This window comes from Scleropages formosus, chromosome 23 (assembly GCF_900964775.1).
Source record: "Scleropages formosus chromosome 23, fSclFor1.1, whole genome shotgun sequence".
NCBI classification, from domain to species: Eukaryota; Metazoa; Chordata; class Actinopteri; order Osteoglossiformes; family Osteoglossidae; genus Scleropages; species Scleropages formosus.
In genome coordinates, this window is record NC_041828.1 from 13,837,887 (window position 1) to 13,863,905 (window position 26,019).

General features: G+C 41.8%; 1 protein-coding gene across 2 annotated transcripts in view; it reads right to left on the reverse strand.

Moving 5' to 3' along the window:
* The window catches only part of calcr (calcitonin receptor), a 40,361-nt gene extending 17,342 nt beyond the window's left edge, over positions 1–23,019 (reverse strand). The window contains exons 1-6 of one of the 2 annotated variants that reach the window (XM_029248341.1): positions 22,924–23,019; positions 22,547–22,725; positions 5,483–5,548; positions 3,344–3,494; positions 2,024–2,116; positions 172–275 (exon numbers count right to left, since the gene is read on the reverse strand). In XM_029248341.1, coding sequence (XP_029104174.1) covers positions 172–275; positions 2,024–2,116; positions 3,344–3,494; positions 5,483–5,542 — 408 coding nt within the window. In that variant the 5' untranslated portion in view covers positions 5,543–5,548; positions 22,547–22,725; positions 22,924–23,019. Of the gene's footprint in view, positions 1–171; positions 276–2,023; positions 2,117–3,343; positions 3,495–5,482; positions 5,549–9,215; positions 9,228–22,546; positions 22,726–22,923 lie in introns of those variants that run through there. The other variant, XM_018731840.2, reaches the window with a different exon arrangement.
* Positions 23,020–26,019: the final 3,000 nt, after the last annotated feature.

Consider the following 26,019-nt stretch of genomic DNA (forward strand, 5'->3'; position numbering starts at 1 on the left):
CAAAGCATTACAGCCTCATATCTGTCATTGCACAGCTCAGCCATGTTACGTGTTCATTCATTAATCTCCTCGAGGAACTAAAGCCTGAAAAGAAATACTTGACTTTCCGCTGACATTTTAAAGACCTGTCCGCCATCCATTCATCAACAAGAAAAATGTTTCCTCCGTTACCTTTAATTTGTCCTTGGGGAAAGCAATGCAGTTGGACCAGCTTTTATTAATGGCAGGATGTTGGAGCCAATTACCTGATTCATCACAATATTTTGTCACTTTTTCTGTAAAAAGAAACGTCACAATTACTAATGTTGTAATTACTTAAAAAAAAAAAAAAAAAAAAAAAAATCATGGCAAGCAGACCTGAACACATTAATTAGTCTTAATAATGGAAGACAATGGGCCTGGTGCTCATTAATGGATAGTTTCAGTACCGCATTTATATAGGTGGGTAAAAGGGTTTCAGATTTTTCAGAATCTCACTCAGTTCTATTAACTGTTGCTTCTGTTCATTCACTGCTTTACTTCTGCACGGGATTAAACAAAAACATTACCTTTACTTTGTTAACATTAAAGCGCAACGTGTTCAAGAAACATGTGTTGCCTTGTTTTAAAAATTTCAAATACAAACTAGTACTATAACATTCTTTAGCAACATACTCTCTGAAAAAGAGAACGTCCCCTATTAAATAACTTTTTGACTGCTGTTTAGCATTGGACTTTGATGCCCTTTTTAGCTAACTCATCTGAAAAGGTAATTTACATGATTTAATTGTCAATTATTATATCTGACATTCAAAATTAAGATATAAAAAAAAAATCTGTGTTCATACTGAAGCAGGGTTTTGTGACATTCTGTGTAGGCATCTGCAAACTGTTTTCCATTTAATGGAAAAGAGAAAATGCTATAGTCTGGCCTCTGAGTTAACTGGATAAACAAATCTTTTTATCACTCTAATTAATTTGTTTTATTTTTTGCAACGTTAATTCATTCATTGTCAGTAACCACTTAACCAGTACAGGGACATGGTTTCTTGCAATGTGCCTTTCAGAAAAGCTTGAAACCTAGTTTTAACAGATAGAATTTTTATTTTTTTTTATAAAACTGTATCTCTACTAGGGTGGGCGTGGTGGCGCACTGGCACAGTGGGTTGGACCAGGTCCTGCACTCCGGTGGTTTGGGGTTTGAGTCCCGCTTGGGGCGCCTTGTGATAGACTGGCGTCCCATCCTGGGTGTGTCCCCTCCCCCTCCAGCCTTGTGCCCTGTGTTGCCGGATAGACTCTGGCTCCCCGCGACCCCGTATGGGACAAGCGGTTCAGACGTGTGTGTGTGTGTATCTCTACTTATTTTTATTATATTTTCTAGGGGAGCCTTTGAAAGTCATAATGCTGAATTCTACCAGCTTTTGTTAGAGAATTTGTGAATTTTGCTGCTTTTTAAATACTGTACACAGAACCTGCAATTTCAATCACTTCAATTAAAAGGCATATCCATTATCCAGGTTCACGAAATGTAAGAAACTTGAACTGACATGTACCTTAATTGAAATGCAGGGTCCACGGATCGTTTTGTAATGTTGCCGCACTTTTCAATCAGGTAAGTAGTGTTCGGTTCACTTTTTATTTGCGGTCTTTTCCATTTGCTATCTTTCTAACAAAGAAAAGTCTAGCGTAGCTTAAAACCCATCAGGGGGCATAAACGGGTATTTTGATTGAATTCCAGCTTTAGAATAGCCACGGCTGCCTACGCTCCCCTATCGAGTAATAAATTGTTTGTGTCCCTAAATAAATGGTTTTCTGTCCTCTGAGGAGTGCTCTGGGAATGAAAACCAGCTTTCTTGCATTATTCCGGTCAATGAATTGCTAGAAAATCCATAGCATGTGGCTTTTCTCTTTCTCAGAAGGGTTTATTGTGGCCCGTGATCACAGAAAATTGTTGTCATCATGCCTTCCATCTGCAGTCTGTCTGTCTTTTAGCTCATTGTTAAAGAGCAGGCGGATGGCACGCTGTGGTTTCCAGGTGTCTCACCTGTGAAGTCCACACAGTCCCGATAGGCGTAGGTTCCGGCTGGAGTGTCGTCCCAGCAGAACCATCCGTCCCAGGTCCGATTGCAGTGCGGACCTTCGCGAGAGCAATCAAAACACATCAATGTTCTTTTCACATATTGTGTGTTAAATGTTGTTTCAAGGCCCCATTTGTCACTTGCTGCTCAGCTTTAATGGGGCGTGGCTGTGTCGCCAAGCTACATGGCGTTCTGTGTACCTAGGTACCGTTTTGGGAGTCTGTGTAGCATTTCTTCCTGCTCCTTCGACGCATTTCGGTGATACGTGTTGTTCCTTCTTTTAGCGTCTAAGACGTAATAAGTGATACAATGGTGCAGCGGCAATGCTAGTGCCAAGTTGTGACTTTGGTTATTGGCTTGAATCCACCTCCGCGTGTGTGGAATGTGAATGTACTTTCACTGATTGCAATGAAAAAAAAAAAAATGTGTGCAAGAAGGCAATGGTAAACCAATCCCGTACCCCTCTCATTCTAAGAAAAGCATGAAGTGGTCACCATGAGTCCAATTACTGGTACTTACCCTATGACACCGTAATCCAGACCTAACTTTTAAATGGAGTTTTAAGAAATCTGGGTATGATGAAAAATGCAAGGCGGAATTTGCCGCTCAGTTTTGGCCACTGTCTGCAAAGGCAGCCGCTGTGCTCGAAAGAGCGAGGTGACCCACTTGAGCCCACTTCTGCCAGAAAGCTGAAGTGTTCAGTTGACAGCCGGGCGAGGCTCTGCGGAGCTCTCCAGCAAACAGTCAGAAACACACACACACACACACACACACACACACACACACACACACATTATCAGAACCGCTTGTCCCTTACAGGGTCACGGGGAACCGGAGCCTACCCGGCAACACAGGGCGTAAGGCCGGAGGGGGAAGGGGACACACCCAGGACGGGACGCCAGTCCGTCGCAAGGTACCCCAAGCGGGACTTGAACCCCAGACCCACTGGACAGCAGGACTGCGGTCCAACCCACTGCGCCACCGCACCCCCTACCAGTCAGAAACACTTTCCCGCAATTCCAGCAATCTGGCCAAATGGCAACCTGTTGTGCAATGTGGAGTTTTCCAGTCCGCTGTCATCGGTAACCCTGCTAATATAGGAGGGACCTGTGTCTCACCGTGTTGATCTCTTCCCCCAAGAACAACAGGTATAGCACAGCCCCCGGGCCACGGCTCCCAGCAGACACTTTGCACGTCCCTTTGGCCAGCAATTTGTGTCCATTGCATCCCTGACCCTGCCGCGTCCCGCTGAAAATACCAATTATAACAAGTAATTATTGTTTTACCTGTTCTGTCGAGGGGCCGTTTTGGTTGTTCATAGCATTCGTGCTCGCTCATTGCTTGGGCTCCTCTGCTCACTGGAGTCAACAAGGGTTTAGGAGCTGTGCCAGTTGGGGCCTCCGGTTCACTTTCCGATGCTCCACCAGAACTTCCCATCTGCGAAAAGAGCACGACCCTCGGTCACACACACGTGGGGCGCCGAGCACATGTAACATATAACACGCTGAATTGCATGTAATGTGATGGGGCTTCGAAACGGTATCGAAGCACAGAACAGCACTGTTACCTGTTCAGGGAACTGTTTACCCTTGTGAATTTGCTTGAAATAGTGAAGTATGAACTAGGTTTCCTCTGCAGCACATTGAGTGAACATTTGTTCAAATTATTTGCTTGAGCCCCTTCCTTCTCTGACAAAATCTGCAGTGGTTCCCTGCCTGATGATGTCACTACTTATAAAGCAAGCTCTATTGTCACCCGTATCAGCATGTGCTGATTTAAATTACAATATCCGGTTGTGTTAATAATAAAGCACATGTATGCTGCATTTCATCAAAGCTCAAACCCAGAGCAAAGCTCTCCGAGGCCGATAGCATACCTTCAACAATAGCAGAGAGGCAATCAAGATTCACATTGCACGTGGAAGCCAAACTCCATGTGGTTCAGTCATACCCTTAATAACTATGCAATCACTGAACCAATACGCAGTTTTATCTTTAAACTTTAATTAGCAGTGCTTTTAATCCTTTATACAGCCAAAATATCTCACAGAGATTGTCCTTTTCATAAAGCAGCCTTTTCAAAAAGCAGCCTTCTTATCTCCAGCTGTTTTGGGTCCTGGCTTCCGTGTTCTGTGGCCCATTTCGTGTGCCGTGCTCAGCTCTTACCTGGTCATTTAAGCAATCAGTGCTAGACACAATAGCCACCTTTCCTGCACCAATTCTGTCAGTCCATCAGTATACGGATGTCCCATGTAGCAGTTTAGCAGCCGTACATATGATGTCACTCCAAGCATTGAAGTAAATGACGTCATACATACGACCACTAGGCCACCACGCGTTTCCGTCCATAGCTGAACGGGATGAAAATATTTGCTTTTTTTTTTTTTTCCGGTTCCATCAGCCTAGATTGAGATCGCTCTCTGGATTTAATGACTTCCAAAAAAATGACTTGTTAAGGACCGATAATGCTCACACAGCCAATAAACACACAACATGCTCATGCTGAACATTACAGGTTTTACACGGCTGTAATAGATGCATTCTGTTAGTTCATAATTGGACATTATTCCACACTGCACTGTCCTAACATACTGTAAAAAGAACGGTTCGTGTTGGGTCCGTGCTTCATTTTGCACCAGCAGCTGCCTACCTTGCCGACTTCTTTTTTTGTACTTTTTCAAAATCAGGCAATGATGCATATTCAGTGCATCACGCACCGAAATATCACATTTGAAAATTTCATGAATCAATCACAGCAAAGTACAAATTCCTGTCGTCCGGTCCACCTGGCACGGCTATGCAGCGGTCAATGACAGACAATTTTGCGCAATGACAAACAAATGTGCGGGCCGCAAAGCAGAGCACTTCCAACCAGTGATGGAATTTCACGAAGAGCAAGGCAAGCCATTAAGAGCTGAAAGTGAATTTCATGCGCCGGCCCCCGCCACCGGCTGATAAGAACTGGTACCGCCAAGAATCGGCTTAATGGCTGAAAGATCTCCCACTTTTTGGGTCACCCGAGCTTTTAATTACCAAAGTGAACTAATTAGTGGTTAACGGATTAGTGAACCACATCGAATGAATCTTTCCAAGCTTTTAGATGATGTAAAAAAAGCTGCTAGACCTTACCCCGTCAAGGGATTAGGCACAGAATAAAACCGTCTCCATTTCGCTGCGTCCTTCAAAGAACAGTCATTATAGAAACAATCATTAAGTAATGCAGTTCACCATTAATGAGCCCTAAGGTTTAATGCACAGCAGTGAAAATGATTAATATTTTTTAGAATAGTACATTCTGCTTTTTTTGAGGCGTTTCATTATAACAATAGAGTACATGAAAGCCAGAGATCTCTGAAGTAGTGAAATACACAGAGTGACATAACATTTCAAAACGGTAGTCAGAACACATCACCTTTTCATACTTACCAGCATTAATGGTATCAAAAGCCAATGAATATTCATTGTTTCCACTTTGATTGACTGCATATTAGTCTGCAAACATGAAAGGAGAAATTAGATCCAATTGCACAACCAAAACAAAACAGACCCTATGAATTAACCTGAGTTAAAAGCAAATTATCATTCTATTTAACATTTCCTGTAATGAATTTTTAAACTTTTTTTTTACTTCAAATAGGAAAAAGTTAATCTCTCCGAAAGACACTCTTTTATCTATTTTATTCATTTTTAATTTCTCGCCTTTGCTTTTTTCTTAACTCTGTAAATTAGAAGCACTCCATTAACTCCCGGCCGGACCGGTCAGCATGGCATTGCTTTCACGATAATTACAACATACCGCATAAAGCAGAAAAAAAAGAGCTCCATCAGGATTTGCTTAACAGAAATCGCCGGTGTTTTTCCTTCACCGATGGGCGCGCAGTGTGTGGCCACTAGTGCGGCTTGAGCCTTGCCAAAGCCCTACAAGGCCTGAGAGACGCACGGCTTCCCATATGAAACCGTGCGCAAATGAGAAGGAAAGCGGGCCGACACCAGCGGCAACGCCACGGTGCACAGCTGGGACATGGACGGTCCCCAACACGAGAAGCTCTACGGCCATATTCCACCAGAAGCTGCTGCTCTTAGCGTCTCTTCGACTCGGCAGTTTATTATTCTGCGGAGAGCTGACTGCAGCAGGTCTCATGTAAGAAGGAGATTAATGACCAGAATGATGCAATGTTTAGGCATGAAGGTGTTTTAATACAAAAACAAAGAGTGTCTAGTTGGCACCCAACTTTCGAAAGTAGCTGATAAACACATTCGGGGGAAATTTATTTTGCTGCCAGTTGCTTAGTAGATTAATCATGGATTGATGGACTGAGATCCAGGCTTTCTGCCACACATTATAAAACAGAGCATCAGCCTGTGCACAGCATTAACAGGACCATCTGATATTTAAATTCACTTTCAAATAAGCTGGTTTTTCATTAAACTATTTCAGACCAGATGGATGGCTTGGGCCATTCCTGCACAGATATCTATAATGCCTGCAAGGTTTGTGTTAGACTGCACTTGGGCTAAACTCTTCAGAAAGCATGCCATATATTATTATAAATAAGGTTTTTCGGAGTCTCATGCCACACTGCTCTCATATGTCTCGGTGCAGTCATTCTCAGCTCCCGTTATCCGTGACCAGTTGCTTCGATGAATCTCCTTAGAGCATTTCCTTGGGGTTTCGTCACAGTTCTCCAGCTCTGCGATTGTGCTATATAATGTTTTTGTAGATTTATTTGGATCAATACACAGCCAGACTCAGTGCCTGTTCCTGGTTGACTTGTGCCCCTTCGGACATCAGCAGCTTCAGCGTGAGCAGGGTCTTTCCGCCACCCGGCAGCTTTGACATTGTATTTCAGTAAAGTACAATTACTTCCCCCCATCTTTTCACTGGTGTTCATTCTATTCCAAATGCCAACATTGCTGTGCCAGCATTCCGCTCAACTTCTCTTCTCTCGCTCAAAACCTTTCGTAAGAGAGAGGGAAACAGTGACCTAAATAAATAAATGGCATGGGCTGCATATCTCAGAAGGAAGCTATACACACAAGTGCTGTTACACCACAGTAACACCCTTACAATGGTAATATGGCACCACAATGTACAGTATGCAGATACAAAGACTGTCTACAAGGAAGCAGCTGAGTCAGCATCTCATTCCATGGTCCATGAGCTTGTCTTCACCACCGTATGATTATACTTGTATGGCTTAAAACCCTTCAAGGGTTATGGGTGCGTTAACAAGAATGAGAATGTTGCTCAGAAACCGGAAACACACACGTTGTGTCGGACTCAGGAACATCGTGTGGAAGGAGGAGTACAGAAATATAGAGTATATACCTATACCTCTGGAACAATAGACAGATGTAAAAAAAAACATTAAGCCCTAAAACCCCAAGAAGGACTCTACGAGCTTGGTGGTAGCAACTGATTCGTATTCTGTGATTTGACATACCGTGACTGCTTATTCAGGGCTAATTTCAATCAATCAGGAATATCAATTGATTGACATGAATGTATGCGGTCTCACTTGACCAACGAACTTTCCCGTGCTTCTCCTCTCAAGTATCTGTCGGCCACTGCGCCCTCGTCCCCCCGATCGCCGATCTCCACGCGATTCAGGAACTCGCGCATCTACTCCAAAGGGCCTTTCGCAATGCGCCACGTTCTGTTTTCAAGTAATCCATCTCGGGGCGGAGATGCGCATGGAGGGGACCCGCATGTGTCACATCTCACAGCTGTTTCCAGAGTGGCCGGCGAGGAGGAGGACACCGCGTCACTTCGGCAATGGAAGGCAAATGACGGAAAGCCGTCCAAAACAGATCAGCAAATCAATCTCAGCTCGGTCCCTCACGTCATTGAAGCACCACCGCTTTATGAAGTAGAGTGATTTCCATGGGTGGAAGCTGGCAGGAGAATGTAACCGTGCTTTTGTGGACAGCCTTTTCATGTCCCTCGAACAGCAATTCAGATAGGATTCTCGGTGTATTGAAACTCAGGAGCCATTTAAACTGACATGCAGCTATATCATTCTGAGTGGTATATTGGTTTTGAATCTGTTTTCGTTGTGTGCACATATTCAGGAAGGTAATATATTCATTATCACACACATATGCGACATGGAAAAATCTGTTTCATTTTAAAAAGTGATAAAATGCAGTTTGTTTTCCCATCACTTAAAACACGAATTTCCCCATTGGTATTTTCTACTTAGCGAAGGTCTAACTGCCAATTTGAGGATTAAAAAAAAAAATTTTGTCTGTCATCTTCCTGTTACCGTCTGTACCCAATGCTGCTTTGAAATAGTTTATTTTAAAAAATTTTTATAAAAAAACTAAAATAATAACCACAACGTGCTAATAAGCTAATCTGTTCAGTTTTCAGGTCAGTAAGATGTAATCATGAGGAGCCCTGACATCTGGGTGACTCATGCGTGGAGCACTGACAATCCACGTCTGGAAGTATTACAGTTCTCATGATGTCAAAAGAAATCCCCAGTGTGATAAAACACAGGGTTAAGAGTAACCACTGCGAAGAAGGACATTGAAAGAAAAGCTATTTCAATGCGCACAGCGAGCAGGCCGTCAGAAGGAGATCAGAAGGAGCGAACATGCTGCAAGCGACCATCCGCAGTATTTCGTCACTGGAGTTCATGACGACTGAACCGCTCCGCATGGCAGACGGTGGCACTGGGATCAGCCCCAGACAGCAGCCAGCACGAGGCACGCGCTCTCTCCAGCACTGCGGTATATAAAAGCTGACACGGCATACGGTACGGCTTCATACCGAGGCATTCGGGAACAAGGGGTCTCGAAGGCCCCGGCGCTGCAGTGCTGTGGAGTACATGCTGTGTGTTGACACGGTGTCCTTGCAGAGCAATGAAAGTCTAACCCGACGCCGGAGACTCTTCACCACAAAACGCCCCTTCATGCTAAATGGCCTTAAAATATGACAGCGCATGTCTCTGCTGCCGTATTGAGCCTCTTGAGTCGGAACTTAGCAGGCACTCGATGCCTGCGTTACCCGCGCTCGCCCCGTGGTTTCGGTCCGAGAAATCGATCGGAGAGCAGCCGAGTGCGTTCGGTGCAGTTACCGCGGTGTATGCGTGCCGTAAAGCCAGCAGGCAACACTTTCTGCTCAATAAAAGGAGCAGCGTGGAGCTGTTCTCACCTGCTGCCGCTCTTTTACATCCCTTCCCAGACCGTATAGGATCTGCTCTATTCACTGACTTGTGTGAAAACATTTTCCAGAGGATGTTGAAGCTTGAGCAGTTAATGTACCCACAACTAAATGACAGCGGTATTCCTCTCTCAAATTCTTTCTCTTCTCACAGGTATGTATTTACTTTCATTTAGCAGATGCTTTACCCAGAAGTGACATACAGCTGTCATTAAGTAGTGTTTAGCCGACATTGTTCTCCAAGGGGACTTAGAGCGTTAGATACGCTGCACTAAACTTTGTACCGTCATTCACCCATTTATTCAGCAGAGCAATATAACAAACATAGGCGATTAAAAGTCACCAATTCATGTTTTTGGACTGTGGGAGGAAACCAGAGCAAACTCCATGCAGACGGAGCAGAGATCGAACCTACCCAGGTGCCATAGTGACACCCTTTACTAAACACTCGCTCGCTTTGGTTAAGCGCTCGTCCTTGTCAGGATCGCAGTGGTCGGGAGCCTATCCCGTAATCACCGAACAATAGGTTAGGAGCAGAACACCATGGAGTGGGTGCCGGTCCATCAGAAGAGTACCACACGAAGGAACGGATTCATCACACGCTACTGGAAATGTACAGTCACCAGTTAACCCAAAACACACATCTTTCTACTGAGGGAGGAAACCAGAGCACCAGGAGGAATCCCACGTGAACACGGGAGAACCTGCTCACTCCACGCAGACTTTTTGAACCAGCGCCCAGATGCTGTGAGCCAGCAGCCCCACCATGTTGACCCTTTATTATTTTTATTGTTGCTATAAAACTTAAAGTGAAAAGAGGAAAGATAAAAACAAAAGGTAAGGTATTGTATGGGAGCTGCTTTTTCCCGCCAATAAACAACAAGAAAGAATGCGTCCAATCTCAGTTCCTGCCAGTGGGAATACGGATGGACCTGCTTAGGGTTCATGTTTATTGTGTAATTTTAACAGTCCATTAAAAACGTGACCCACTCATCAAATTGTAACCGAAATAAAGGCAATAAATATGTTCTTCTGCCATCAAATTGTTACATAACCACAGTAGTGCACATAGCACATCTTAAGTGTTCTTACAATGAAGGAGATGTAATCTTCTCTGCACCAGCAGTCTGTTGTTTGATGATTAAGTCTATGTCCAGTTAATTTCAAAAAATGGAAACAAATCCTCCCAGTAGCTCATGGGTACATTGTCGTGTGCCCTGCAGCAGGTCCCTGGCTTGTGCTTCCTGCTATGCCACACCAGCCCTGCCACAATGGAGGCGAGGAGGAGCAGGGAGCACAAATTGGCTGGTGTCCTTTCCCCATCACCGCCTTCAGCAACACACACGGACGGCTGGGCACCTACGGGGCTGCGAGCAGAACGGTGCGAATGGCGCTCTCCGTCAAGCGTGTCGAGTCCCGTGATGAGAGCCACAGCCCACCGAAGGAGAAGAAGCGGGCGGCTCTCACATTGCACTTCTGAGGAGGTGTGTGTTAACTGCTCCCGAGCTGGCGTGGGTGTTCTTCAAGGAACGGAGAGAAAATGGGCTGAAACGAAAAATAAAACCTGGATTTCTTGCCTTACCTCTCAAGCTCGGTCGTGTGCCGTTTATTATTATAGATCTGGTGAAAGTAGAACTGCAACACGCTATTAAGCAGACTAATTAGATTAGACAGTTAGAAAATCCCTTTCCTCTCTGTTACGACACATATTTCAGTGATTCTGGCGGTCCATTCACACTGTGAATACGTACACGGGACACATAGACACACTGCAGCAATCACCCAGCCATACTGATTTTTTAAATGCAGTCATGTTAGTCACAGTAATTTTAATTTAAAGCATGTTTTTCTGTCTTGAAAACGTTTCAATAATCTTATTAATGTCATCCTGAACAACATATTTTCCAGTAAACCCCCCATGTCCAGTAACCTTAGAGTAAAGAAAACTAAGGACTCCATCCTTTTGGGTGCCTCCTGTAGGGCAGCGTGTGGTACAGTGGCTAAAGGGCTACTGATGCCTCTCTACTTGCTGGTCGCAGGTTCAAATCCACCTTCCGGTTCTAGTTCCCTTGAGTAAGGTACTCACCCTAACAGGTAACAGGTACCCTAACCTGTAAGTGACTTTTGAGATAAAGGAACTGTTTTGTATATCGCATTTGATCCCATTGACCTGATTGCAAGTTAAATAAGTCGTAAATTTGTAAATACAAGAACTCCTTAAACTGTATTTGATACAGTTCTCAAATATTGCTTTAACAACTACTCCACTCTCTATTGATTTTCATGTTTGCAAATATTTGATTTTGCCCCAGGCTGTTCTTTGGCTCTGGAAAACTGCTGTTTTACTTCTTAGAAACCCTAGACTGTTGAGGAGGATACGTCTCGACTGTCAAGAAATGACATATCAGCTTTTTTTCTTCTTCCAAAAACAGAAAACAGCAGCCAGATTCAGACTGGGATATTGAATTACCGTTTCCATCGCTCTCTATTCAGTAGTCAGAAGGGAACGTATATCATGAACCTTGGGGCAGAGCGGGACTGGTGTCCACCTCGCTATGCGATGCATCAGTATAAATCATGGGGAAAGAACCTGATGTCTAAAACACAGCAGTGCAACTGGAGAAGCAGAGAATTTTGTTTCTGGACTCGGGATTTACAAAATTGAATAATCTTGACAAATATGACCGACATTTTCAACTTTATGAAATTCGTAGTCGTTTTCGTCATTTCACATTTTTGCCGTTGTCCAGTTGCTTCTTTCCATTTGTGCAGCTTGCGGCCCACAGCTGATATTCTTCCCCTCCAGCCTAATTTCTGAAGCTTTCGGCTTCCTGCTGCCCAAGATCACACATGCTTCAGAGGGCTTCATCGTGCCCTGGACTACTCTATCAAATTTGAAGTGATCTTCAAGAAAACAGATAATGAACAAATCAAATCCTATGAGGTCTGGTAAAACAATGAACTTAAGAGTGGGTTTTTAAAATACATATTACTCCCGCATCTGATGTAGCAACAAAACGCTTAGAGCGCCAATGAGACACCGTACCATACAGATTCCATTTGAGCCAAGGTGGAGCTTGAGGGGAATAAGGTAACGGAAAATGGAACGACAAATTGTCACAGCAGTCTTAATGTGTTCATCTTTATCTTTAACTATGGTATTAAAACACGGCCATCCTGACCCGACACATCTTACTAGGGTGTAGCATGCAATCTCGAATGCAAATGGAAATGATGTAAAACAGAATTGATATGGACACCAGAAGAGGAAGACCTGAAGGAGATGATAAAAAAACCTGAAAACAACCACGCAGTCAAAGTTTATGGGCGATCTGCACAGATATGAGTCTTGCGCAGTTATCTTCTGGCAGAAGACGTACGCAATACAAACTAAGTGGCTAAATTTAAATGTATTCCTAAAATGCCTATTCCATTCGCAGTGAATCTTACAGCACGAAGGCATATTGCGGTGACGCATACAAAGGAGTGTTTTCTCGCAGATGAGACCAAATCATGGATCATTTCACCTGACTTATATTAGCATAATATAAAAAAGAATTATGAGACAAGAGAGGTGTCTCCGTAATTTCACCGCTTTATACATTTTAAAATGGCATCAGTGATATTGCAAATACCTGTTATATTGTTCCGCATGCAGATGAGTAGTAAACATCAACCTGTCAAACATGATATTTAAAATTGTCCTGATAGTATGGCAGCATGACATGTATGAATACATTACGAGAATAACAAACTCAAGATGGAAAGCATAGAAGCAGTGGTTGGCAGAGGTCCAGCGGAATGAATGTTATCATTTTTCTGTTCTGCTGGCTTCTCGACGTCAATTAGTCCACCGTCACGACGGCTGCAAATCCGTTCTGCCAGGGACTTGGATGGATGCGACTGGGCCGCGTTGAACAGGGGCTTCTCACCAAACACAAAATAGGAGATTTTGCATCCAACTGTAGCCAATAACAGTTTATATTGGGAAATTGTGTTCTGCAACATGTTCTCCCCACATACTAAGCAGCAGCCCAGGGTTTTTGTAAAAAAACTGAGTCTCAAAAGTGCACAGCAGCTAAAATTTCAGGAGGCGAACACTACAGGCACACAGAAGTCAGCATCTGGATGTTCTAAAATTAGAACCTGGAATATGTCTCCAGAACAACGGTCTTTGGCACATTCCAAATCCATCATGCTGACACTTTTTGCCTTGTTTACTGCAGATTAAAGCCTCCCTTGTCAAAAAGTCAAAGGGAAAGAGCAAACCGAGGAATATTTTTAAACTAATTATTTTATATATCAAAACAGACGCATACTTTTTTGTTTAAAGTTGTCAGTGAGAGCTTCAGCATTTTATTCACATTTCTGCCCACATACACAATTCATTTTGTATAAATAAATGCACGTTTACTGTATACGTATAGATAGATAGATAGATAGATATGCTGAAAGGTCAGTCATGTATTCAAAGTCCGGATTCAAATGCTTTGGCTCTACAGAATGTGTGTCATGGTATTCTCAGAGAATCAAGGAAGCCATGCAAGGAGAGTCAGCTAATCCCCATCATTAATTAGACCAATACAGGGAAATATTTAGCTTTTGCTGTGATTTATTTCTTTTTACACATCATTAATAGCAACAGTCTGCACTGAGATTCATCACGTCCTTGGAACCGTTAGCTCCATTAGTGTTTTCAATGTTTATCTTTATCAAAGTTGATTCATTACAGAATGTGTTTATCAAAACTGGAAATGGTTACATATTTACATTTATATTTATTCATTTAGGAGATGCTTTTCACCAAAGTGACATTTTACAACGGGAATCAAGCTTACATGATGCTGGCAATACTCCAGATGACATAGGAATAGACGTACACCGGTAAAATAGACTGGTTCACTGTGAGAAACAGGGTAATCCCACTCAAGGTCTTGACATCCCTCATATTGCACTTTCTGCTTTAATTCACTAAAGGCCATTGTGAGATTTTCGCCATACATTAGGTTTTCAGAGTATGCCCTGAACTTCACATATGTTCATATCAGTATCAAAAAGGCAAACTGCCTAAATCACCATGCAGTATGTTTTTTTGTTATGTCGCGAATGGTAAAAATTATAGAGACTAGCAGAAATCACTGACTTTACAGATGAGCCCCACTTTATTTGTCTGCTAAAAACAGGATATTTTCTGGAAAGGGGAATCAAAATGGTTTTTTTTATAATGTATTAATTTTATTTATATTTATTATTATAATTTGTATTCATGATTTATTTTAACATGTCAACTATAAATAATGTATGTAGAATGTATGCGACCAATTATACCAGGACTAGGTCAAAGGTATCAGCCAAATAAAAAATAAAAATAATCAAGAATTCAAAGATTACAAGCAACACTCTTGAATAACACAAATCATACAAAGGTAGAAAATAAAATAAGTACAAAGTTAATCATGAATTGGGGAACAGTCCCTTTGTGTTTTTCATTTTACACTGAAGTCATGCCGACCCTGAACATTTTGGAAAATTTCACTTTGACAACAACTTTGCTTATTGGCTTTTGATTCATGTAATTTAATGGAAAACTAGATGTAGTGTCAGCGGTGATAATGATATATTCTGACCAGTTTGCTTCGTGAAAAATTGTTTCGGAAGGCAGAATTCATGATGCATAAACTGTAAAAAGTGTAAACTTCACAATTTGTGAATTAGTTCACAATGCTGATTTTTCCGGTACACATTTGAAGCAGATTAAACAGGGGTGAAAGCAGAAATATAAACAAATGATGCATTTTTAATAAAAATGAAAGTATAAATATTAAATAACATATGAAGCACAACTGTGATTTACGTTGTTTTCTTTTTGTCTGTTTCTTTCAGTCATTTGTCTTTTCCTGCTTTCTCAAGTTGTCAAAGCAGCAAAAAAGCCGGCGGACTATGAATTCTCTGGGAAGGAAACCCCCGTTTCTTCTACCTTTCTGGACAGTTCATCTCCACTAATGGTTGATGGATTGGGTGAATTTCAGCTGCTGCCAGGCAGTTAAAAACACACTGGTCAGAAATACCTTCTGCTCATGTTTGGGGAAGAGCTATGGAAGCGTGGTTACCAAAACAAGCCCCCATAGCAACCTTTTAGGAAGCGACTCTGCCGGGTTCAAATTGGCCAGCCATTAACGAATGCGCCGAGGAACATGTACTAATGGTTTCATCTAACGTTATCCCACTAACCTGTTTTAATGAAATATAATGTCTCTGATTCTAGGTCCTTTCAGAGGAGAAAAATTTTTTTTTTTTTTTTTTTTTTTTCCAGGTTATACAGGATGCATGGTGTCCCTACATGTGTGCATTCTGATCTCATGTGAAGGACACAAATTTACTCTGGTGACCACATGTATGATTAGTCCAGGTTATATGCAGTGATGGGAATAACAGCCAACACTGGTTCTGCAGCAGCAGAATATGTTGCATGATTCTAGTACTTCTGCTCTATAGACGGCTTTCTCAGTCGCCTGGACTGACATACACTTTTGCAAGAACCTTCACACTTCAACTAAGGTTTGAGTTTCATTCTTTCATTCAGCGTGAACTGGTTATATTTGTTTTCAGTCTTTATTTTAGCGTTGATGTACATGCTGGCTGTTTACTCTGATGTCCATTGTTGGACAACTTCCTTGCATGTTGGAAAAATGAGGAATGATTGGTCGTCTCGCATTTGCATGCAACATTTAGCAAGGACTTGAGCTCAAAATTCCAAGCCAAAATCTCTGTTACACTCGAGTTCATTAGTCAACAGTTGACTAATGGTGGGTGGGTGGGTGGATCATCTCAATGTTTTATGCAAAAACAATATGAAACAAAAATGATTGAAAAGTAGACAGTGTACATTATATTTACTGCCAACTTTTGAGATGCATTCATGTTTCAACTTTAAAAAAAGAAATGATTATATTAATAATAAGTTCTGTTGCCCACACTATAAAATCAAACCCGTATCACAACAAACTTACCAGTCAAAAGTTCTTCTTATGGGATCGTGCTGCTCAGTGGACAATGTCAGAGTTTATTGAAGTTTCTCTGGCAAAAAATTAGGTAATAAGGATGTCACATTTATTTGCAATTTATGATTTTGCTGTAAAATCTCTAAAAATAACTCGTAGCATGACAGTGACAAAAACATGGATAACATGAATACCTTAAAAAAATCTCAAAAACGGAGAACGGTACAAAAACAAGAGAAATACGTACTTTCTAAAATCTCATTGAATCCTTAACGTGCACTGCTCCTTATGAATGTAGGACAACAAACACAAAAAAAAAGCCTTCATCACTTTTAAAATTTATTTGGCGCAGTCAGTATACAGAACGCACTTCCACACAAAATGTTAACACAACCATAAATCATCATTTCTTTGGACAACCACTGCCCTGCTCATTGTTCAGAAGCACATTTACATTCTTTTCATGTGTGCTTTCGATTACCACAGAGGAGGAGAACAAATCTACCAAGTGGTCCTCCTCCTAGCAGAAAGATGCACTTTCAGACTTTTCTCATATATCATAGTTTCTGTAAATCTCATGGCAAAGACCAAAGCGCCAACAGTATTATCTATCCACAAAGACATTTCCAGCCTTACTTTAACTCCATTTAAACAAATTACTTTTTTTCTCTCTGTGCCTGGTCTCAGAACCACAGTACGAAGCTTTCAAGGACTCAACACTTTAAACACAATACTGTGCAACTCATAAAATAAGTTGGGTAATAATTTAGGTATTCAAAACACAATTTCCTTTCCAAACCTCTCGCACCAGAAAAAATCTTGCCTGAAGAATGATGCTATTAGAAGGAATGATCAGGCAAACTGGTGTGCGATACAGTAAAGTAAACGGGGAATGACTGTAAAAAAGGAAAACGCCGTTCAGTGAAAAATCATAAGTGTCACAAAGTGGCCTACAATTACGCATAAAATCAATTGGGCAAAAATATTCCTTTGGCATTCTCTGTGCTTTTTCATCCTTCATCAGTGAATAAACAAGCACGCTGTGAGCAGTAATGGGACAGCAATTATAAGAACAGATAGATTGATATCTGCCAGTAGTATTACAAACCTTTTAGAAGAGTGCTTTACAGCACCCTGCTGAGTCTTAAAGCATTGTGCTAGGATTTTGGGACTTTGTGACTTTTTAAATACAGCGATGTGAGCCTGCCGTTGCCAGAGAGGAAAGTGCTTCCTCTAAGGCCGATTTAAGATAACGACTATGTTTGATGGACCTCAAAAACCCAATAAAACAGAACATTGGACGTGGACAAGCAAACGCGGGACTCTTTATGGAGCACGTGGTGCCCATGTGAATGCAGATTCAGGTCTGTTCCACTGAAACAGCAGCTCTGTATTGAAGGAAACTTTGGTTTCAAGCCCGTCAGATGGAGCCCACTTTCCGTCATTGTGCAAACAAATACAGAGCTGGAACACACAAATAATTTGGGTGGTTCTTTTGCACATTTGTCTGCTTTGTAAAGCGGTTACAAACTCATCGCTCTGCTATTTATTCATGAATTTACTCTTTTTCAGCTGAACTGTGCTTTCTGGAGCCACAATTTGTACATTTTATATATTTCACGTGGTTGCACATTCATTCAAAAAAAATATAAAACTGAATACTTGGGATAAAACATGTAACCTCCCTTCAGTATTTATTATACAGTATATGCAGCATATGGTATGCAGCTCAACTTGATATCTACATTAAATGAGAAGCTTGGGTGATAAGATCCAAATTGTTGAAATAGAAGAAAAGTGGTATGGCACACATGAGCTTAGGATAAAAACCTGAAGTTTTATAAAATGTTTTATAAAACATTCATCCACATTTTATTATATTACATTTTATATTACATAGTAACACATACTACATGTTTAACAGTATTTCCAGCAAAGATGAAAAAAAAAAAAGACAAAAAAAACTGCAAAAAATTCAGTATTTCTGTGAAAATACTGCAAACTAAACTTTAATTTTATATTCCAGCAGAATTGTACATCATTTTGAATTTGTAATTTGATTGGCAACCTAAATAAGGCTTCCGATGGAAAAAAAACTATGTTTTCACAATTATAGAGACCCTGCAAAAAAGCTAAAGATTTTCTCAAATATGTAAAGGAGTAGAACCTTCCTGTGGTTAGTCATCTAAGTGGCTATCCTACATGGGACACAAATCAATTGTCCCTGCACAATTCATTACTGTAGTGCATGCCAGGGTTGCAAAAATGAAGTGCTCTCTGATTAGAAAATGTGGGCATGCTGACCCATCCACATGGAGACATTAATTCCTCCGGAGATCAATATGAATGAAAACAATGTGATGGACATGGAGGGAATCGGTAGAGCAATGTGAAAGGCACTGATAATGTTAAGCTATCAGTTCATGCAAACCGGCGGGTGTCTACAATTTCATTGTCAACGTAGGAACCGTCAGGTCGCACATATTACAAGTCAATGTCAGTAGCTCTTGGACGATGTCCACCGCAGATTGTGGGAGCTTTGTGGCAGTTATTCAGACCGTACATTTACATTTACTCATTTAGCAGACACCATCCTCCAAAGCAGTTTACAACTCAAAAGTTCACTTCACCAACAGCTGGAGAAACACAGATGCAGACGCACGAATCTTGAACGTACAATCAGTTTGTCTGATGTCACTGTTTAAACCAGCAAACGTCACATGTGGAGGTGCATGTAGAATTGGTAGAGAGTACAACATATTTACAACAGCTATATATACCACCACCGCCAACAACAAGGTCATTTCAATGCAGTGGTTCATCATATTCTTTCTGCCTTCATATGAGCAGACTGAAAATAAAGAGAGAATCATAACACTGATATAACAACAGGGCTCATAAATGAGTGAGCTGAGAGCTCCAGGGATGAAAAAGAACTCCAGCTCAATAGGGGACAGTGTCTGAGTCAAGTAGAAGTCAACTCTTTGGCCCACATGCATTCCCTGCAGGCCCAAAATAATTGCGCTAAACTCAAATAAATGCGTTTCTCAATTAGGAATGTCACAAATGATGGTGTTCCTTGGAAAACTGTCCTTCTTTCCCAGAAAATCTGCAGCATGCCGCTTACATTATGAGTGTTATTTATGCAAGTGCTTTGCAGATGATGGGAGAAAACTGCCCTAACAGTGATTGCTTAATGAGCTGCTACAATTAATTAACGCAAACAGAATGATCTGAAGTTGTTTCGTCATCCACAGCCACAATTTCCAAAATTAAATTTATAACACTCAGTGGGATACATAACATTGTTACTACAATTATGATAGTATGATTTCTGCTCGACTGAAAGAAAACATCATGGCAGAAAGAAAAAAAAAAAACACCGTGGCAAATATAAAAAAATGCCCAAGTGTGAAAGCAGTATTGATTTTTATCAAGAAAATAATTCCAAAGTTATATTAGCTTTCATCAGGGCACAAATACATTACTCTGATCATGTTATTAAAATTGTTACGTTATTAAAGTCAGAGGCTATAAATTGTGATTAAAATCAAATTATTCCCCTAAATGTGAAACGTTCCTTCATTAAATTGTGTATTGTGATAAAACACAATTTGGCTAGCTATATTGTTTACACAATGACACCTCCACCTACTGATGATGGATATTTGATGTAAACAACACATTTCCTGCTCTCCCAGTTGTGTCTCTACAGTGCAGCCGCGGTTTGGTGAGACATATTTTACCTGTCATTTGCAAGTCCCAGAATAAATCCCCCCGCAAAAAGTTTGTAGCACATAATCTATTGAATATTGTAGTATTGCTGTTACTCCAACAGCGATGAAATAAAAACAATATTTCAATGCTAGTATATTTATATCGTGCACAAACTGAAATATACATGAAAGAATGTCACTGTCATGCCATTCTGCATAACACTGTACTAAATGTGCACACCTGTAATATAATATAAACTAAAGGGCACAGTAAAACACCTCTGACCTGAAAAGTGCATGTTTATATTGTACTTTAAAACTAATAATTACTTTATTATTAGCCAATAATTAAGACAAATTCAAACTGTACAAGCATTGAAAAGACAGTGAGTTAATGTTTTTCTTTCTATGCTTTTGAGCCATAACAACCACAAAAAAAATTGCTTATTTTCTTAATCCCATTAATGGCAATTAAAGCAGAAAAGACTGCTACCGAAGAGCACGGCCTTCACCAGAACACATGTCAGGGTCACCACGACACAACCTCATCCAGAAAGCGTACCTCTATAATCATGAATAATGGATTGGCCATTATTTTAATTAAGGCTTTAATAAATGAGGCTACACCACTGACGTCAATCTGCACTAAACAATTTTTTCAGAGATGCAGTTTCTCTTGTCTGTTTTTCCGCATCTGGTTCCTGAGCAGATACCAGGAGGCCCGTGTGTATGCGGTTTAACATTTCGGAGTTTTGCTCTTTGTTTCCTATGCGACTACCTCTCCCATCTGTTTCGCATATTTGTGGCAGGCTCCTCACAGACATGCAGGGCTTGACGAATGGCTCCCTATCACATACACAAAAGGGCAGCAGATATATTTAGCAGAATACTACAGCTGCCAAGAAACTGTGGTCCTGGTACTTCTTAATATTACACTTTGCACTTGCAAAACAATTATTGACAATCTACCCATTTTCATGCCTGATATGCATTATTTCATTTCTTTGCTGTGCACAAAGTGGGTAATACATGTGAACATGTTCTACATGATGAGGGTATTTCAAGTGAAGCAAGGAACGCAAAAATGAAGTTAAAACTCTTTTAAATATTACTGGCTTTTTTTAAAAAACTGGAAAATATAAATTAAATTTGAATGAAGCATGAATGAAGCACAAAATAATGATCTAGTAAGGCACAACTGGATCATACTGCAATCCTGCTATTGCTGTTTTAATGTGAAAATTCATTCTTCATACTTCATTTTTTTCTGCTTTTACTAACAGGAGATAGGTGTTGGGGCTGGGAGTTTGGACATGTGTATGTAGACTATATGTATGTATATTTGGTTACACAACATCTCTGCAAAGCACTGATGCGTCCTCACTACTGAGTGTTAATTAGTCTTAGTGTTTGTCACTGTCACTGCGAAAAAAGTAAATGATCAAATCAAACTTTCATCTCGGATGCTCCTTCTGCTATTTTTTTAAACAAGTTCCATTCACCTCTTCACTTAATATTCATTACAGGACCTCAGAACGTGAACTTTCCAGCGAAGTTACGTCCACACTGGACTGGAACAGGAGTCTCTATTCACTATATGATTTTTTTAAAATATGCACAATACACAGACACAGAACGGTGTGTGCTGCACGTGCCGACTGGAGATTTTTGCGCTTCAGCGGCCGGACGACCGTCGCTGGAAAAAGGTTCTGCATTTTCACTATTTACAATGTTGTACTATATACGCGAAGAAAATATATTTAGAAAAAATAACAGATGCAGGTTATTTTACGTCTGTTGCTTGGCTTATTAATTAGGACAATTCGAATTAAGGGTCCGTGCGATTTTTTTGTTAAGAAAATACGTACAATCAGGGAATTAAATCTCGTGCGTTAAAATAAAATAGCGCTTATGCCAATGCCAGTTTCACATGAATGCATTTTTTCGATAAGGTCGGACGCTACTTGTCTAACTATAGTCCGGAATGAAAATGAGAAATCTTATTATTGCGATTACTCGCGACGCAGCTCGCACTTGGCTCCAGGATATAGCGGGTTGTGGAAACATAACGGGCCGACCGGACCGGCGGGAGCGGCGGAGATGCGAAAAGAACGTAAACCGGGGGAAGGTGCGAATTCTCGTAAAACCGCGACTAATGGTTCGATGATCCATTCAGCAAAACGAACCTGTGCGTCCGGACCCTGCAACCTAAACGGGAACGAATGTGCCAGACGGTAGAGCTCCCTCCCAGTCTGAAGCCAGGTCCTGGCTGTTCTTGGTTTGAATCCCACTCTGCTGCAGCACAGCCGGCGCCCTTGACAGGTACTAACCCTGAATTAACACTGAAAGAATGCCGTGCTATGTATAAATCATACATTGATTGATTGGGTAAATAACTGTAAAGTTGATTGTCTAGCATGATTTTGAGTTTCCCCTAGACGGGCTAAATGAAGGTTTGTAATTATTAAAATATAATACGCAGCACCAAGCTGAAGCTGTAAATTAATGAAGTTCCCAAACAAGTGCCGTGTTCCGCGGGGTGAGGAAGTGCCGGGGAGGGAGGGAAGCGGGCGCAGTGTTGGAGCGCAACTCGCCCGTGTCATACCGCGGTGCAGCCGAGGTGAGCAGCTCCGGTGCCCGCGCGCTCCAGCCAGCGCGAGCTTCTCTCTGCGGACGAGCCCCGCTACAGCAGACCCCACGGCGAGTTCCTCGTGAAATACAATCCCATCGCCTGCAGTCCGCGGCGTGATTCTCTCTCTGTCACCTACTATGTTCTTCTCTCTCCTTGTGGTTTTAGTCCCACAAGAAGAAAATCCATTCAGGAGAGAAAGTGAAATAAACTCAAACTGAATGGCGTGTGACAGGTAAAGAGTTTTGAACTGACACTGTACTTTACAGTTATTTTTATTTTTTTTTTACAGCTGGCTCTTCATCTTTACACAGCGGGTCGGCGCGTAAGAAGTGCGCGCCCGCGCAGCTCACCGGTGCGGTATTCCGAGCGCGTTCGGCCCTCGCGCGCAGCGCGCGCCGTCGAACCCCGGAGAGGCTCCTCCTCGACTGGTGGCGGAGCGCGCGGCGCTGCCACTCTTAAAGACACACCGCGCCGCGCGCGCCGGGCGTCACCCCGCGCCGGAGAGCAGAGCGCACCTGACGCCCGTGAGACGTGACCGTGATCAGCGGAGAGCGCGCGCCTCTCCTGCGCGCGAGCCTTTATAGTAATGACAGCACTGAATACGGAATAACAGGAATACAATTATTCTGCTGTTATTATGGAAACTTTACATTAAACAAGATGGAACCTAATCGTGCGAAAAGAACACATACACATTGTATCGATTCGCGTGCGTCGTCATTCATTGTTTTAACAACGTGTCCGTGAAAAAAGACTTCCAAGAAACTGAAAAGTACTTCCCAAAAATTTGTGAAAGTGCCCTGTACACAGGATATTATGTGGTAAGTCGGATATTAAACATAAATTGAAGAGCATGTTCACAAAGCCTCTGCAATAATTATCGACTGGAGCTGCTGGCTTCCACTCCTTGATATGGAGTAAATCACTGCTTGACTCTAACTTATTATCCTCCATTTACCTCACAGCTTTGACCATCTTACACGGAGGTAATGAACTTGCCATTTACACTCAGCATACACTTCCTGTGTCAGTTCAGGGCAGGTACCTTGATCAAAGGAGGGGGATTCGAACCAGCAACATTCAGGTTACAAGGAATCAGTCCAGTAAGAGAACGATGTGAAATTGTGTTAATGGGCAACGCTTGAATTCATTCTGCTGACAATATAAAATGCACAGCATGGGTTCTTACATAATAAATAAGTGAATCATGGGATTAACAAAATCTTCCCCTCACCTCATGGGTAAGGAACAAATTTTACAGGAAACCCTCCTGGGATCTGAACCTGATTTCCTTCTCATATCACTGCTTATCAGTTTCCTTTTTGATGGAGTTTTGGTTAAAATTCTTCTTAAAACCTCAGCAGGAGGGGGACCAGCTTCCCTTTCAGTCGCAACCTGATTAACTATTTGCCTTCGAATCAAGGTTTCTGCGCATGCTGTAGCTACAAACGTCCCCCTACTCTCATTTCATCAACCCACTTATACCAAGGTAGTGGGTGTGAAACTGCATATTGATGATATATTAGGGCACTTCAGCGCAGGATGAGCTTGTCATCTCCCTGACACTGAGACCTTCGAGAGCAGAGATGTGTTCATACACAGAGAGCCGAGATATGTAATTCAACGGAGAAAAAAATTACTCCAGTGTGTCTATTTACTAAATGCATATTTGCTTTTGGTTGTTTTCAAAAAATATATGCAGAATATTAAATGGTCCAATGGACTGAGTGTTGTTTTCATTTCAGAATACCAGCTCTCCTACTTGTGTGAGGCTGATCTTGGAGTTAAAAGTAAATGGCATCATTTAGCAGGAATCACTTTACAAAAATCAGGTTTGCCAGGGCTGACCTAAAATTTAAGTGCAAATAGAACCATTGAGATGGTAATTGCTTTTAACCGTTTGGAAGCTAGATGCTTCTGTTATGTGGAGATGCAGATTTGGTTGGAAATGGAAACCCATCAGAGTCCTTCATCTGAGCTGCTCCCTCAGCTAGCTCTCAGAGTCGGCTCATGGCTTTCCAAAGGGCAATTGTGCTTCGCGTCAAGGTTAAGCACACACAGATTGCAGCAGCCAAGCGTTGCGTCCTCAACAAGCCTCGCGGCACCCATGGAAAAGCCTTCCGTTGTTGGGACATAGACCTCTGAAATTGGTGAACAAGAAAGGTGTCATTTGAAGCAATTTACAGCTCACGTAGGACAATTGTAGCCATTGCTGCCCAGCACGACCCCTCAAGTCCCTCTCCCTCGGTGTTCGGGGACTCATACCATCTGTTTCACACCAAGATGCCGAAAGGTAAACATCAGCGTCAACTGGAATGACATGATGTATATAGAAAACGCCATGAGTGTTGTGTGTCTGATGCTTCTCACCGGATTCGAGATCACCTGAAGGTTCCAAACTCAGTTTCAGTGGGCAGCTTAAAAAATTAAGTATTATTTACGTGTCATCCAATCATGGCACTGCTACTTACTTTATATGGGTTCATTCATGAACAGCTAGACCGTTAACACAGTTTTGGAACTTCCCAAAAACTCACCTTACGGGTATGCAAAACCACTGATTACCATTACCTGTGCACTTTGCATCCATCAAAAATACAGAATGCAGGTTACAGATATGATGCGAAAGTGTGGCCTTCAGTTACTGTCGTACACATACGCTGTGCATGCTTTCGTTTGGAGCGGCACATGCAGCTTACAGCTCTGCTCTCCTTTTATTTGAGCAGTTCCGATTAAGAGCCGATCTCAAGGGTGCAGCAGAAGATCCTCTCCTGCAATCAGAATTGTCGGGTTTTCAATCACAGCTCCTGCCTCCCCACCTTCCCTCCATCACCTTTTACTTGGATGCGTATGTTAGTGTGACACCACGAGCTGTGCTCCCCTAAAGGTGGCTGCAATTGCAATGGGAAAATCAGTCAGGTGGGCACAGTATATAAGCTGTCACTTGTGGTCATTATGCTGCTTTCCACTGACTTGTGCAGCTGGCGACGTCCTAACGGATTTGCAGGTCAACATTTAACTCACTGCACACCTAAGAACATCTCAGGAGGATGGTTTCTTTCCTGCCTCTGTCAGTACATTTCAGTCCTTATGCCACCATTTGTGCCCTGACTTGACAAGCCACACGTTCAGGCATGCGTTCCTTATGTTAGGACCATCTAACCAGTGTCCACAGCATTAAATACATTACAAGCAACTAAATGCTGAACATATGTAGCATCAGTGCCCCACAGCTGAACTACAGTATTAATCTAACTTTTTTCTTGCAGCTTCCTTTATTTTAAAATGCTGTTACGTCTGATTTTATTTATCTTATAAATGAAAATGACTGCCCGATGAAGCTCTGTCGCAGTGTTACTCGTACCGTTGTTCATTTGTAGATTCAAGATGCACAGAATCCGCAGCAATTTGTTTTGTATGTTGCAGAGCTGATTTTTGTCGTGTAA